The 15,798-nt window shown below is 36.7% G+C and overlaps 1 protein-coding gene across 1 annotated transcript in view; it reads right to left on the bottom strand.

Annotated features, from left to right (window-relative positions):
- The window catches only part of SEMA5A (semaphorin 5A), a 320,602-nt gene that overhangs the window by 193,258 nt on the left and 111,546 nt on the right, over positions 1 to 15,798 (bottom strand). Inside the window, exon 5 of the mRNA XM_061995060.1 lies at positions 3,759 to 3,804. Coding sequence (XP_061851044.1) covers positions 3,759 to 3,804 — 46 coding nt within the window. The remainder of the gene's footprint in view (positions 1 to 3,758; positions 3,805 to 15,798) is intronic.

Genomic DNA, 15,798 nt, shown 5'->3' with positions numbered 1-15,798 from the left:
GCTATTTTCCAGGTATACACTTAAAGAAAATAGGACATAGACATCTTGGCCCAAAGAAACTTTGGCAAAGGTTTGCAAATAATGAGTCATTATTTTTTTTAATTACTTTTAAGAGAGCTTTTGCATTACAAAACAATATATGATAATATTTCAATGTCTGTTAATATTAAAAATATTTAATTTTTTAATTATTTCTTTATTAAAAAATAAAATGGAAATTTGTAAACAATTTTCAAATATGCTTTTGCTGTAACTAAATGATTCATATTGTTCTATTTTGTTACACATAACATGAATCCTTTTATCTTCATAACAGCATTGTGAGGATAAACTAACAACACATTTCAACAGACACTTAAGCGTAACAGATGAGGAAATTTGTTTATACATTAACAACTGTAGTGCATCAACAGTCAAGAACAAGTTTTAGGCATTCCTGTTATTTTCCAGATAGAAAAGTATTATAAAAAATATTAAACTAATGAATCGCAGTTAAAAAAAAAAAAAACAAACCCAAAAGCATCTATGTAAAGAAAATAAACAGTTATAAAAGTCTAATCGAAAGCTGTAGAAAAGGAGGATCCAAATTCTAACAACCATCCTTGCTTCCATGCTGGAAGTATCTGATGTGCGGGAGGGAAGTCAGCACTTTTCCACATCCTTCAGAGACACAACAGCAAAGGTAGTGCCTGAGCAATTTTCTAAAATAATTAAACAACGGGTATAGAAGCTGTCTTGTTTCTAGCACTTTCGTATTCTTTACTGTGCTACACTCAAATCTTCTTACAGCTAGCACTTCACTGTGTAACTTTTCTCCCAGAAGTGAAAACTGTTTATTAGCATGTGATTATCTGCATGTTTTTACAAAGCCTGGCTCATGTGAAGAAATCAAAGTGAGTAACAGAAGCAGAAGAATTAAACTGAGGTTTTTTATTATTATCATGACAACTGTGTGAAGAAAAAAATACTGGGAAAAAAGTTCTTCTGCCTGTACATAAAGTGTCAAAGTGTTTAATCCTTCAGCAACAAAATGCAAACTAGCATAAACAGTTTTAACAGGTTAAAATACAGTATGCTTTATTTCTCCTGTGAAATTCCATTTTACTGCTTTCAAGTTTTTTATGTAACTTTTACTTTGCTTCTCACTTTTATTCCTATCCCACTCAACCGTAATAGAGTTTCAGGTTTGAAAGTTCTGGAGCTTCAAACTACTGTAGTTATAATTGTTAACTATAAATTTTACATCTTCTAAACTTATTAAAAATATTTCTTTCAACACATGTGAAAGAGAGAAACTCCACATGTCCTAACATTTCAGAAAACAAAGTTTACTTCAATTATACTTGAGGTAATCCTATACAAGATGTTGGAATTACTGAGATTGGAGCTAGCATTCTGTCATTCCAACAAAATTTATCTGAGAGGTCTGTAAAACCCACTGAATCATTAGGTAAACACACCTTTGGCTCTAGATGGGTTTCAAGTTGGTATCTCATAGGTTTGAATTCCAAGTTTAAAAGTATTACTGTCTCTTGAATTACTGAAGCTTTCACACTTTCCAGTGTAAGACAGAAACTCTCTTTGTGTCTTCCAATTTCCCAACAAAGGCTGAGAAAAATTTTGCATCTTCATGGATGATGACTTGTAAGAAGAGTTCCACCAGCAAGGAAAGCTCCCTGATTCTGCTCTGAGGTACCTGAAGTTAAGAGGCCTTTTTAGAAAACTCTCGCAAACCTACTTTTAAGACTATAAAATCAGTGACTAACTTCATACTCTCATGACAGATTGCAAGAAGACCTGAGTGTGTTGTGTAAATTTGGGAGTCCTAACCAATACATCTTACATTCTTGTTTATTTGCATTAAAGGTTTCAGCCACCTCAGCTGATTTGGAGCTGCCATAACAGGCATATCCAAGGAAACACATCTTTTGCATAAGGGCTGTCCTGGGGCACTCTAACAGAACCAGAAGGGAAGCAGTGGGGACAATGTGGAAGAGAATATCTATGAAAGACAACTATGAAGGGGTCATAACGGTAGATTCAAAAATAAGGGAAAAAACCTGAATACTTGGAGTATGAGTAGTAAAGACAGGCTGGTGAAAAGAAAAAGAATAAAAAACTATACTTTGTTTTTTAATTTAGAAATGCAGTCTCTCTAAAAGGCTATTTGAAGATACAGAGGCAAGTCACTGGGGCTACAGCACCGAGTATGGAGTAAGAAACTTTACCAAAAGTCAACTTGAGAAGACTGTTTAAAGGCTTCTGCACATTCATAAGACAAAATCTCAGTTACCTAGAATAATATGAACAGTATGACTGAATATGTATGAGCATGTCCTCATTTTATATTTTTTTTGCTGATTGGTGTGGGAGGGTGTTTGTCTGAGCCAGTCAGCACGATTATAAATCTCTGTAATCTACAGATTTCTCCCTCATTGGTAAATTCAGCCAACAGATACTATCCTAACTGAGGAAAGCTGTGAACGTCTGTCTATGAACTAGCATATACTACTAGAATATACTACAACAACATCATCAAAGATCTCTGATTCAAGAAGAATCTTGAAGATTTAAATTATTTGCTAGGATATTGAGTATGTCATATAAGGATGAAAGTAGACAGTCTGAATTCTGGATGTTAAAAGTGCTTGATGTGTCACAGTCACACAGCACTAGTAACAAAATTTAATATTTATCAATACTGCAATTTTGGGTAATTATAAGCCAACTTGAGATCTTGTTTTCAGTAGTCTGAGAAGGTAAAGGAAGTCTACAAGTATAACTGAAGCATGCATAAGGTGTTCTACAAATCACAAGGATAACCTTACTTGAATGCATTTTACTTTTCCATACTTGACTGTGTAGTATTATTTCATGAAATAATAGGCACAACACTGAATGTAAAGCTAGTTAATTGTAAATTGCAAAAATGAAAAATTATTAAAAACATACGTTTCTGTTTCATTGCAATTTTCTATTTCCATACCTTAGCAAGTAAGCCAATTAACTCAATTAAATTAACTCAAGCCAATTAATTAACTCAATTAAATTTACCAAAACAATTCTTAGAGTCAAGAACACAAGAATGATGAATATTAGAAATTATGCCAAGGTTAAAAATAATGAAAATGAACAAAACCTAAGCAAGGAACACCACTCGGAAGACTGAAGGAAGGTGAGATTGTTAGTATATGAAAGTCAGATGAAGTTCAGGGAAAAATAAATTGATCAGGGATTCTCACTTATCTTTCTATGAAGCCTAACTGACTCTAAAAGGCTTTTTTATACCTTCCAAGCTCTAACAAGTTTTAAACAATAGATAACTGCCTCATATAAAAAAATGAGATTCTGATACTTGTGTTCACACTGTATTTCTTCCTTAAAAGTTTTCTGGTTAATTTGCCTAATTTAGCAGGTACGAATTATAGTTTTTATGAATTAATATTAAAAAAATAACTTTTCTCTATAATAACAAAAAGTTCTGAATACAGAAGCTGCACAGTAATAAGTTGGAACATTTTTTTAAGAGAACAAAATTGCAAAAGAATAAAGTAACATCAGGTCTGTACAGCATAGGACAAAAGCTAATCTGGAATTAGAATGGATAATATGACATACAATATGGATCTGCAAAGAGGACAAAACAGATGTATATTTACCTGCAGTTATGAATCTTATGAATATCTGATTTAAAATATCTGCTTTTAAACATCTGCTTAAATCACGCAGAGGAACTGAAAAACATACATAAAACATACCTGTATTAGAGAGAGATCCTCAAGCTTCAACCTGAAGAGGTAGTTTCTAGGGTTAAAAAAAATAGTAGACAAAAATTGTTACTAGTGTTTAAGTAAAAAGAAATGTAATTAATATAATGGACAGGAAGAAATAAAAAATTTACTGGTAGTCAGTACTAAATTTTTTAATGACTATCTTAACATATAGCCCTTTGGGCTAAGGACTCAGGCAATTTCTAGAACAGATTTTCAGCTGCATTTGAACAAAGTAGATATTTATACTGCATACATGTACATCTGAGTCGTTTCTCCAGTCTTCCTTGAAAGTCAATGGGACAAAATACTCAGTGCTTTGGCAGATTCCTGTGACCAGGGCTAGAAGTCTTATTGAGGACAGGCAGACAAAGCTGTCCATTTCTCTCCACAATAGGTCAGCCACAGATACCTAACATCTGAAGCAATGGATCCCAGCAGGATGGACTTCTGTCTGTAGAAGCCACAGATTTTTCACAATTCTGACTTAAGTCCTGTCATAACCAGTCTAATTTCTTTGAAAGAGGAGGACTTTCTTCCATGTACACACAAACCAAGCATATTTTTTAAAAGCCCAAGATTTTATTGCAATAGGATTTCTCACTCCATTTTTCTTCTGTAGAAGTATTGCTGCCCATACAGAACTCATGAAGAGGACTTCGGGCAAACCACAAACAAGACATGATGCAAAAGCACTGCTTGAAACCTGTGTAAATGACGGGTTAGGATACTCAGAAAAGTAAGTATGCCCCACTGACTAAAGCATTTCCTTCAGCACATACTGGTGCCACATATTTGCACTATCACAACTCCTTCCAACTTACTGTGTCTGTCTTGTTTAAGAAGCTGTCTTGTTGCATCTGTTCTGATAAAACAGCTCTGTTGGTAGCACTCATGGTATCAGTCCATGACTCTCATAAAAAAGAGCAAATACCACACTATCTTTGCAAAGATAACAAGGACATGAGTAACTTTAAAATTTGAAGTAAAATATTTGCAATATTCACAAATTATCTGCAATATTGCATCCATGTAACTGGTACAAGTGTTATTAAATGAAAATGAGGCCACATTGACTGAGATAACAATTCTAATTCTCTCCAAAGAGGTATGGGGTATTGCTAATGGGCACACATGGTCAGGACCTGTCATCTCTGATAATTTTTTTAATGAGCTACTGAGGGTTCAGGAGGAGGAACAAAATGGAACTGTACCCAAAAAAAAAATTTTTTTTAAAGCATATATCTCAGAAACACAACAATTATCAAGGCCGGCTATATTTATGGACTCTGAGGTGCAGCTATTTGTATTTATTTATTGACTCTGGTATATATATGGTCTACTGAAATTGTGGAAGTATGGGTATCAGGTCACTAGTCTTTCCTAGGAATATTAATAAAGGGATTTATTCAAATTGCAAGAGGAAGCTATTAAGGACAGAAATTCATGAGAAAGAAAAATAAAAACAAAATATCTTTTATAAGCATGGATAAATCACCAAAAATAACATACGTGGGTTTCAGTCATGAAGAGACCTGACGTAGGCAAACAAAGAAAATAGTACATTGCAGGACAATGTTCACACAAAGTCTCATCCACAAGCTGCCTGCAAATTGACTCTGACTGAAACGTCAAGAAGCAATGCATATAGTCTAACTGATTTAAACTTTCTCTGTAAGGACTAAAAATACCTTCACACCTGCAAAAGGCCTTGCTCAGAAACATTTAGAGGCAAACAAAAATACTTGGTCTGCTCCTTATCTCACTGCATATAAGCTTCCATCAACCAGCATTGCTTCTTTAACTCCAGATATCAAAGTTAAAGAAACCTACAACTTCACTGCCATTGCATAACTTTTTTTGCACTTAACAGAAGCAGAATAACTTTTTTTTTTCTTCCAGTTAAACTGAGCTGTATCCTCAGCAGGTATAAACTGTTTTCTTAACTCAATATCAGACCCATAGGAGTGGCACATATATGCTCCAGCTCACTGTTCAAATAAATGCAATCTCTGTTGCAGAACATATGAGCAGACAGCTTGATGTCATACTTTCAGTTTTGGTGTTAGTAGTCAGCATAGTCAATAACCAATTAAAATATTATTACCAGCCTCATAAAGCCATCAGAAATAAAAAGGAAAAAGAAGAGAAGCAACATGCAAGCCATTACCCATTAGCAACATCGAGGTAAACTGGGTAAACACAGGTAAGGAGGTAGTTACCAGTGATTACATAAACAATGTTAAGTGGCAAACTAGCATTCAGAAAGCAATCAGAGCTGTTCTAATGTAAATGTGTCCACTTCAGTAAAACTTGAAGGACTACATTTAGCTCTGTAAGTTTAGCTCTGTAAATGTAATAGTTTATCTGAGGCACAGGTCTCTGACAGGTGAGAATTTCCTCAGAAAACTAAAAAAAAAAAAGCATGACAATAAAAAACACACACTAAAAATATTATATTAATAAATCTGGCAGTCAAAAAAAAACCAGTCAATGCCAATTTTCATCACATGTGAAGGGCACGCTGCTCATAAAATAGGTGACAATACTTTTTTCAATATGTCATTGAGATTATGCCCTGGATTGCTATTTTTCAACTTTTGTTTAGATTTATTCTAGTGCCTTTATTGAAGGCAACAAAGGATGTCAAATAAAAATGACCAAGGCATAGATACAGACTAAGCTCTTAGCATGTAGGCCTGTCCCTTGTCCAAATATGGTGGTAATAAAAACAAGACAAATGCAACTAATGATGGAATTAAACTGATTTGGCACTGGTAGTAATTAGAAAATTTGTTTCCATTTGGTGCTTAATGGATGAGGAAAGCAAATATGTTACATAACTCTGCAAACAGAAGGACACTGTAATGAGAAAAAAACCCACAACTAACTGAGAATAAAACAATATTTGGTACTCTTTTAGACAGCCAGCAGGCAATAAGCATTTTACTTTACATTCACAGCACTGAACAACTTTTCTAGTTGAACTATGGTAACTAAAACCTGTTAATCAAGAGCCTGCTCAAACTAAGTGATCTAAAGGATCTAATGATCTAAATGGATCTCTGTTCCTCCATAGTCCTCCATGGGCTGCAGGGGCACAGCTGCCTCACCATAGGCTGCATCACAGGTCACAGGAGACTCTCTCTTCCACTGCCTGGGCACCTCCTCCCCTTCCTTCTCCACTGACCTTGCTGTATGCAGAGATGTTGTTCTCACTTTCTCTCCTTTCTGCAGTTTTGTCTCTGCACAGCAACTTCTTCCTCTTCTCAAATACATTAATCACAGAGGCGTTACTTCTGTCACTAACTGCCTTGCTCTTGGTCAGCAGCGTGTCTGCTTACAGCTGACTGACACTGGCCCTATCAGATACAGGAGAAGCTTGTAGCAGCTCCTTTTTAAAGAAAACACTCCTGTAGCCCCCCACTACCAACACTTGGCCACACAAACCCACTACCAATAAGTAGCTTACTGACAAATGCTAAAGAAGAGAAAACAGCATATACACTAACATAAATATTTTCAGACTGGTATGTCATGCTAATTCAACCTTCTTATTGCTCTTTTTTAATAATCTTGAAAATTATAGAGATTCTTGAGAAATGAAAGACTAACCCTGTTTTAACATTCAACAGGATACAAAGAAAGACTCAGGTGATTATAAGGTGACCAGTGAGATGATGACCTTGGCAAACAGAATGGGAAAAACACTACTGGAGACAATTGGAAAAGAATCCCATTAGAACTTAATCCATTCAAAGGTCCTGTAAAATCTGATTTCCCTCTCTGAAGGTTGCTCCTGAGGATTAGCAAATCTTACTACATTCACTTCTCTGTGCGTCCAATTGCAGTCTCACCAGCAACTAGAGATCCTAGACTGTAGCAGTCGTGCACAGATGTCAAACAACGGCTAGGCATCACATCTAAGTATTTCTTGCCATGGGCTTCTCCAGAAAAAGCAGAAAGGCATCAGTGGCCCATCTCTGCAGTTTTGGAGCTCACCCTCTTCCTGAATGTCATGTCATCTTAAACATGCATTACCATCTTCTCCTGCTGTCCCCTGTTCCTCACACACAGCATCCAATTTCCCCAACTGAAGATGACCTCAGAATATTTTACACCTGATACATGAATATTTTACACTCTGATACATGCAGATCAAGGCTTTTCTGAATGTTACGTTTTAAGTACAGGTAAGTTTGTGAGCTTCCTCAGCTATTTATTTGTTGCCTAGTTCAATTTTGTCCTGCAATATAATCTCAGCAAAAATGTTCATTCTGTATTTCATAACTGTGTCTAAAGAAATCTCTAATACTTTAAAATGTTGCAACACATATCAATCTCAAAGTACATACCCCTGGTATTTACATTTTGGTTCATACGGCATGTACTGTGCAGTACTCACTCATCTAAAGAAACATCAAAATCTATGTAGTTTTGTGACCATTTCATTGTTCAATATATTAATCTTCTCTTTTCTTTCATGATTAATCTTAAATTAAATTTAAATGCTGTTAAATCGCCTCAAAAAAAACGAAAAAAGGTATGAAAATGGGCTTGAACAATCATAAATTTTAGATAGTTCACACCTTTTTGTGGCCTCTTTTCCTACAGCAATCAACTTTTCCCCATAAAGTTTATTTGAGCTGTTTGATTTTTTGGGGTTTTTTTAGGGGGGTGAGGGAAAAAGTAGAGAGTCTGAAGTAGCCAAATTTTGTAGGTTTGGAGTTTTTTTAATTATTTTATTACAAAAAGAAACTGCAACAACAAAATAATAACAAAATCATAAAAAATGTTGTAAGTGATCACATTAATGCTAAAGCGATTGAAGGAAGAAGATACTAAACTCAATGGTCCACATTTTCAAAGCCCTTGAAAGTCCTTGAAATTCTCTTCTGTAATACTCTGGTAGAGCCTTTCCCTTCAGTGGAAGGTTGCTGTGTATGGGAAATTCAGAATCAGGATGCTTACCAAGGTAAGCACATGACATCAATATATCTCTATATAAATCTCACTTCCATCAAATTTTTGAGAGGTGAAGGTCACGTGCACAGTATGCATCATTGCACTGTTACATTTTCTGATTGTAATCTTGGAATCAAGACTGAGACCCACATGTCTACCTAGCATCTGAGCAGTACCCTCACAAGATAAGGGCAGCCACTCAAGTGCATCTACAAGGGTGCTGTAGTAACTCAAGCAAGGAACCAATGTTTCAGAGGCAAAGGAGAGTACTCCATAGACCTAACTGCTGATTCACATGCAGCCTCTCTAGGGCTTCTTCTATATCATGGTTATCAGCCTCTGCCCAGCTGGTAGCTCCTTGCCCTACATTTCAGTGCTGTAAAAGCACATCCAAGTAGCTAAGTTCAACAAGGACCAAACTGCTGGTGATGTAGGACAGAAATCATATGTCTGGACTAACACTCGTTGCAGACAAAAAGGAGCAGCTAACTGACATGAGAACAACCTAATCAGAAAGCAAAAAGCATACTCTGCAGGAGGACATGCACTACTCCTAGCACAGATAAAGTGTGTACACAATGTCACGACTTCAAGACAGGTACCTTCAGAACACCTCTCATTTGAATTTCTAAAGATGGCTTATACTGAAACAGCAGTATTCTCTGACAAAGAAGTTCCATTTAATCCTGATAACTGTCGTTTCATTTTACCCAAGTCAACTCCAGGGTTCCTCTATTGATGGATCATGTTAGTTTCACTATTTAAAATGGCAAAACATTAAATCAGAATAAGAAAATGAATAATTTTTGTGGTGTTAGTGAATTGACTAGTGTTACATTGCAACCATTACCAGAGCTGGTGCAAAGGAGGAGAAAATTGCATAGTGGAATAAGGCATGAGCAAGAGAGGTACAAAGCATTAGCTTTTAAAACTATCTAGTAATCCATTAGCAAGGTTGGAAATTGACACAGTAGGAGGACAAAGATCTTCTTCTTTCTGCAGCAGTAGGATGATAATTTCTCTTAGATTAAATGGTTAAAACTTACTTTAGATTAGAGTAGATCAATTAGCAGAAGGACAGACACTGACTACTCTGAGCCAAGTGTGAAATGAGCAATAAAAACCAGATGGATGTTCAAAGAATGCAGCACTTTTCCTGGTGCTTGTATATTCTCCCAATACGTAGCACTCAGAGCAGCTAATTAATAAGAAGCTCTCAGATTCTCCTGCTGGGAGCAGACAATGGCAAGAAGCAAACCTGTACAGTTATTTTTTCCTTTATTAGAGATTCTTAAACTACTGTTAATGAATCCTTTAATTCACCTTTCTGTTATTATGGCAAGTACTGGTAATGGTTCAAATTAATGTTCCCAAACACACATCTAATTAAGTGAAAAGGCATACTGTTACAGTCCCTCATCAGCAAGATAAGGAGTGACTGAGGCAATAAGCCACCTCAAAGCAAGTTATAATCCTCAAAGCAAGTTTAATTAACTCGCAGGAGAACAAACAGAAGAAAGCCACCGTTATAAGGATGCTCTATATAAAAAAATAATTTAAGCCATGTCTAAATATATCTTATCCAATTTTTTTTAAAAAATGAATATCTTTGAGACCTATTTCTGATGAGTAACTTCAGAATTTCAAAGCGTAGGTATCCAAGCTTGATCTTTTTTGTTTTTACCTATCATACATTAAGATTGAACTCCAGCTGGGCTCCTACTATTTCATAATTTCAAACAAAAGAGGCTTGGGAAGAGGAGGATTGCTCCATTTTTCCTTTAAACAAACAAGTTTCTTCTGACGTAATTATTCTTCTATGGTCTGAACAAAACCATTAAGAAAATTAAAATTTAAAAGTCACTAAAAAAAGAGAAAAAAAAAAGATTAAAAGGAAAAGTAATTATTCTGATCCTTAACATTTTTTGCCCTAACCTACTGGGTTTGAGATATACTTCTAGTTGACTCTCATTTTACCAAAATGTCTGGAACAGTTTTAGCAATTTTTTATTTCATAAAAACTAGAGTTGTTAAGTTTTTACCAGGTATTACCAGGGAATGAGGAAAATATAAGGCAATGCACAATTTTCCAGGACAATTAAGAAATCACTGTATCCTTCCCCCATACTTGTCTTTTTCACCCTCAATTTACCTTTCTAAGAGAGAAACAAAGACAAAGGTGCAGGACATATGGCAAAGGACTTTCACATAGGAAAAGAAGGCAAGATTGTCAAATGAATCTCCATACTTACTGGCATTTCAAAATACAAAAATCATTACAATATGTGATTAGATGCTGAGTCAGTTCATTAAGTTAAACACAGAGAAATATACATGTGAATATTTTATCAGGATTTAACAGAATAAGACAAACAAGCAGTCTTCCGTTTCCTTGAGCTTATGGAGGAGCTAGTACCCAGAGAACAAACCTTCATCAATGCCACTTAATTATAAAAGTGAATTCTGCCCTGACATATGGGTTTTTTTGAAGAAAACAAATGAATTCCCTAGAAGGTTTCAGAATGTCAAAGTACTAATTTATTTTTATCCTCCAGGTCATATGTGATGTTAAGAACAATACCTGGGGCAAGTTTTAAAGACACAGTTTCACGGAAACATAGCTGCATTGTTCTGTGTCAAAAGCCAATAGTCTTCATAATGTGCTGACAACTGTTTTACATTCATGCTGAGTTTTCTCTGTAGCTTATTTCTCAATCTATCCTTTTTTTCCCATTTTACATAAATGTATAATCTTATACAATTTAGCACATACCTATTGTTAAAAAAAGTGTGGTTTGCATTAAATCTTGACTAAATTGACTTAACACTGAAAAATCTGTCCCATTCTTCACATGCAAATTTTAAAACCCAGTAACCATGATAAAAATAATTCTTCTTCCCTTAATTCAACTTCATAAATTGAACTGTAATCTTTGCTTGTCTTCACTATGCACTCTGGGCTGTTTTATCAGAAAAATTTCTCCCTCTGCTTTTTTCCCTGTCTACCTCCACTCCCTCCACTCACTGACTTCTCAAAGCTATCTAAATTGATTTTTCTACATGGATAATTTGTGCAAAAAATGTCCCAAGCAAGCAGGGCAACCACAGGTTGTTGCTGAGACCCAGGCTAACTCAGTGGTCATTTTAGAAGCTATTGCTCCCCCTCTGAAGCCCTCGCCAATAGTACATAGATAGCCCATTTTGCACAGTAGATTGATAGAAGACTAAAAAACCCTATTTTAAAACAGAATTATTACAACACTCACACTTCAGATCCAGTATTTGTTATTTAGTAGACCTGCTACACTGGAAGGTGTTAATGATTGTCAGGTGAAAAATTCTAGACAACTCAGCACAAGGGAAACAAAGTGCCAGAGTGGACCAGATGATTAACTGAAGGAAGGTATGAGCTAGTATTAGAGTCATAAAATTCATAGATGCTGCAGATGGTGTAAGGAAACGGAAATAAGTTTACAAGATGACAAATTAATCCACTCAAGATATATAAGAGAACTGGATATTTTACAGAACAACAAAAAAAAATCAATCAGAGACTTCTCACAAGGACTGGAAGACAATCTGTGGAGGTGAGGGGAAGGGAGGAAGGGGAGATAAAATTAGGAAACAAATTTTTGCACAGCAACTAAAGAAAGCTCGCATACATCACAAGACCACTGTTATTTCTGACACTGAACAGATAAGACTAATCTTAGCAATATAGGACTAGTAGTTACCTCCCTGATCATTGTCTGCTATGGCAAATACCATAGAATAATGTCCCTTTAATATGTATGGAGATATCTGAGTCGAAAATATTTCTGTTCTTGTTTTATATGCAGTAGTAAAACCTGAGAAAACTCATTGTTTCTCGACTAAATGGTCAACTTAAATTGGTTTGGTTTTTGCCAACACTACTACACAGTTTACACAGTATTTCCCTCCCTAAATGTATCTGCTGATGGATTTATGGGCAGGTTCTGTGCAGATGCCTGGCCTTCATTTTTCTGCATTACATTTATAACTCTCTTCATTGGACTTTTATCAGTTCTTTCATACATCTCTTTCTAGTTTTGCTTAATCTTGTTTAAGCACATACAAACAAAATAATACATAGTACTGCAGTTTAAAGTCTCCCAAGAACCTTGTGCAGCAATATCAAAGGTTCTTTGTCACAGCAGGAGACATCTTTTGAAGCATCATGGGATCATAGAAACATAGAATGGTAGGGGTTGGAAGGGACCATTAGAGATCATCTAGTTCAACCCCCCTGCCAAAGCAGGTTCACCCAGAGCAGGTTACACAGGAACATGTCCAGGCAGGTTTTAAAGACCTCCAAATAAGGAGACTCCACAACCTCCCTGGGCAGCCTGTGCTAGTGCTCCTTCACCCTTACAGTGATACAGTTTTTCCCTATATTTAAGTGGAACTTTTTGTGTTCCAGCTTCATTCCATTATCCCTTGTTCTGTCACTAGATACAACATAGAAAAGGGATGCCCCACCCTCCCGATATCCATCATTTAGGTATTTGTAAATAATGAGATCCCCTCTCAGTCTCCTCTTCTCTAAACTAAACAGCCCCAGTTCCCACAGCCTTTCCTCATAAGTAAGATGCTCCAGTCCCCTGATCATTTTGGTGGCCCTGTCTTGGACTCTCTCCAGCAGTTCCCTGTCCCTTTTGAGCTGGGGAGCCCAGAATTGGACACAGGACTCCAGATGAGGCCTCACCAAGGCACCTGCTGGTTACACTCTTCTTGATGCATCCCAGAATGCCATTGGCCTTCTTGGCCACGAGGGCACATTGCTGGCTCATGTTTAGTTTATTATCAATCAGGACTCCCAGGTCTCTCTCTGCAGAGCTGCTCTCCAGCAATTCAATCCCCAGTCTGTATTGGTGCATGGGATTGTTCCTCCCCAGGTGCAGGACTCTGCACTTGTCCTTGTTGAACCTCATGAGGTTCCTCTCTGCCCAACTCTCAATCCAGTCGAGATACCACTGATCAATCTTCTGGTGAAGCAGCCAGTCCTCCCAGTTTGGTGTCATCAGCCAACATGCTGAGGGTACGCTCTGTCCCCTCATCCAGGTCGCTGATGAAGATGTTGAACAAGACTGGCCCCAGAACCTATCCCTGTGGAACTCCACTGGCCACAGGCCTCCAACTCAATTCTGTGCCGCTGGATCACTACCCTCTGGGCTCTGTCATTCAGCCAGCTCTTGATTCACCTCACTGTCCACTCATCCAAGCCACACTGCATGAGCTTTCTGATGAGGATGTTATGGGAGATAGTGTCAAAAGTCTTACTGAAGTCAAGGCAGATGACATCTGCTGCTCTCCTCTCATCTAGCCAGCCAGTTATGCACTCATAGAAGGCTATCAGGTTGGCCAAACAGGATTTCCCCTTGGTGAAGCCATGTTGACTCCCCCTGATAAACATCTTTTCCTTCATATGCTTAATGACTACATTCAGGATGAATGTAGTCAGCTGTTCCATCACCTTTCCAGGGATGGAGGTGAGGCTGATCGGCCTGTAGTTTCCTGGGTCATCCTTCTTGCCCTTTTTGAAGACCGAAGTGACACATGAAGTGGATCATAGATGTTTTTTCACATAGCTGCCTGACACTGGCAGTTCTCAACATTAACCCAGTCTGGATCCCAGCTGGGATCTTTGTTACTTTGCTTATTAAGACAAACAAGTCATGAATCAATTTAGAGGCTACTGAACTTCAAAAATGGAAGAGAAGCACCTTTAAGGAGTATCAGTGAATTTCCAATAGTGTTAAATTTTCACTACTCTATTCTGGTTTGGTTTCTAAGACAAAGATATTTGGGGAAGAGTTCAGTAAACTTCACTAAGGCGAAAAATTTCAATTATAAACTTGAGCTGATTTAGAAGAAAACCTTTCCAAAGCTGAAGCCTTGAAGTCCAAGCATCACCCCTTGTTTGGATGCTGGACAAATAAATCATAATTTCTCTTGTCAGTGTTAAGCACAGTAAATGAATTTATTTTTATCTTTGCCATCTACCACGTCACAACTTGATCAGGTAGAGAAAGGAAAACCCTGTTAGAGGGCTACAAATTGTCATTTTCACAGATGAACAGGAACTTCTAACTGTTATTGAAATCATATTACACACAGTTAACTAGTTTTTCAGTACTGAAGTATTAGTACAAGATAATGAAACAAAAACACTGGAATATTCTAACAGAGATAACTGTCTATCAGAAGATGTTTCACCAGGAAGAAGGAATTAACAGTGCATTCTCTTCATGGTCTTTACATAAGCATATTTGTAGCTTAGGACAGAAAAATGAACTTTTCTAAAGGCTCTTCAGATACATAAAGGTGCAATTTTAGTAAAATACTAAAATTTTATCACCAGGCCATAGCACAATTATGGCAGTATTGCTTTGTTGAGATGGTCGTGGGTAAAAGGTAACCACAAACAGTGCTTTAAGAAAAAAAATACAGCGCAGCCAGTTGAGATTTTGAAAGGCTATAACCACCACTCCTGCAAACACGTAGAAAACGGCATTATATTCACGAGTGAACAGATTGATTCTACACCCTAGCAGGGATTACCTGAAAAAGATCCATAATCAGTAAGATCAACACTTGCATTTTTGGGACTACAGCACCCTGGCAGCCAGTTGCTAGTGTCTAAATCTATGACTCCATGATGTGAAGCAACTTCCACTATATAGTTGAGACACAATGCTTCAAGAGAAAAATATGTATTGAAAGGGACATACCAATATTAATAATATGTACCATCAATCAGAGAAACCTGCTGGTAAGCACAGTCATTCTAAAGTGAGGTATCCATGGCTAAACACAACGATGCTGAGGGAGAGCTTTGAATTTATAATTGAAAATTTTAAAAAATTAGAAAAAAATAGAGTTTATAATGGAAATGCAAAATTGGGGAAAAACCCCTGATAAATGCTAAGAATGAATAACAGCCAGCTATAATGGACTACAGAGAACAAAGATTTCTGTTGTGATTTTAAAAACACTGAATATTTGTAATTTTGTGGTTTTAGCCAGAACAAGAGATAGCTTT

The sequence above is a fragment of the Colius striatus genome, chromosome 4 (genome assembly GCF_028858725.1).
Source record: "Colius striatus isolate bColStr4 chromosome 4, bColStr4.1.hap1, whole genome shotgun sequence".
NCBI lineage: Eukaryota > Metazoa > Chordata > Aves > Coliiformes > Coliidae > Colius > Colius striatus.
Note: the sequence above shows the minus strand (reverse complement) of the source record. Positions and strands in the feature narration are given on the sequence as shown.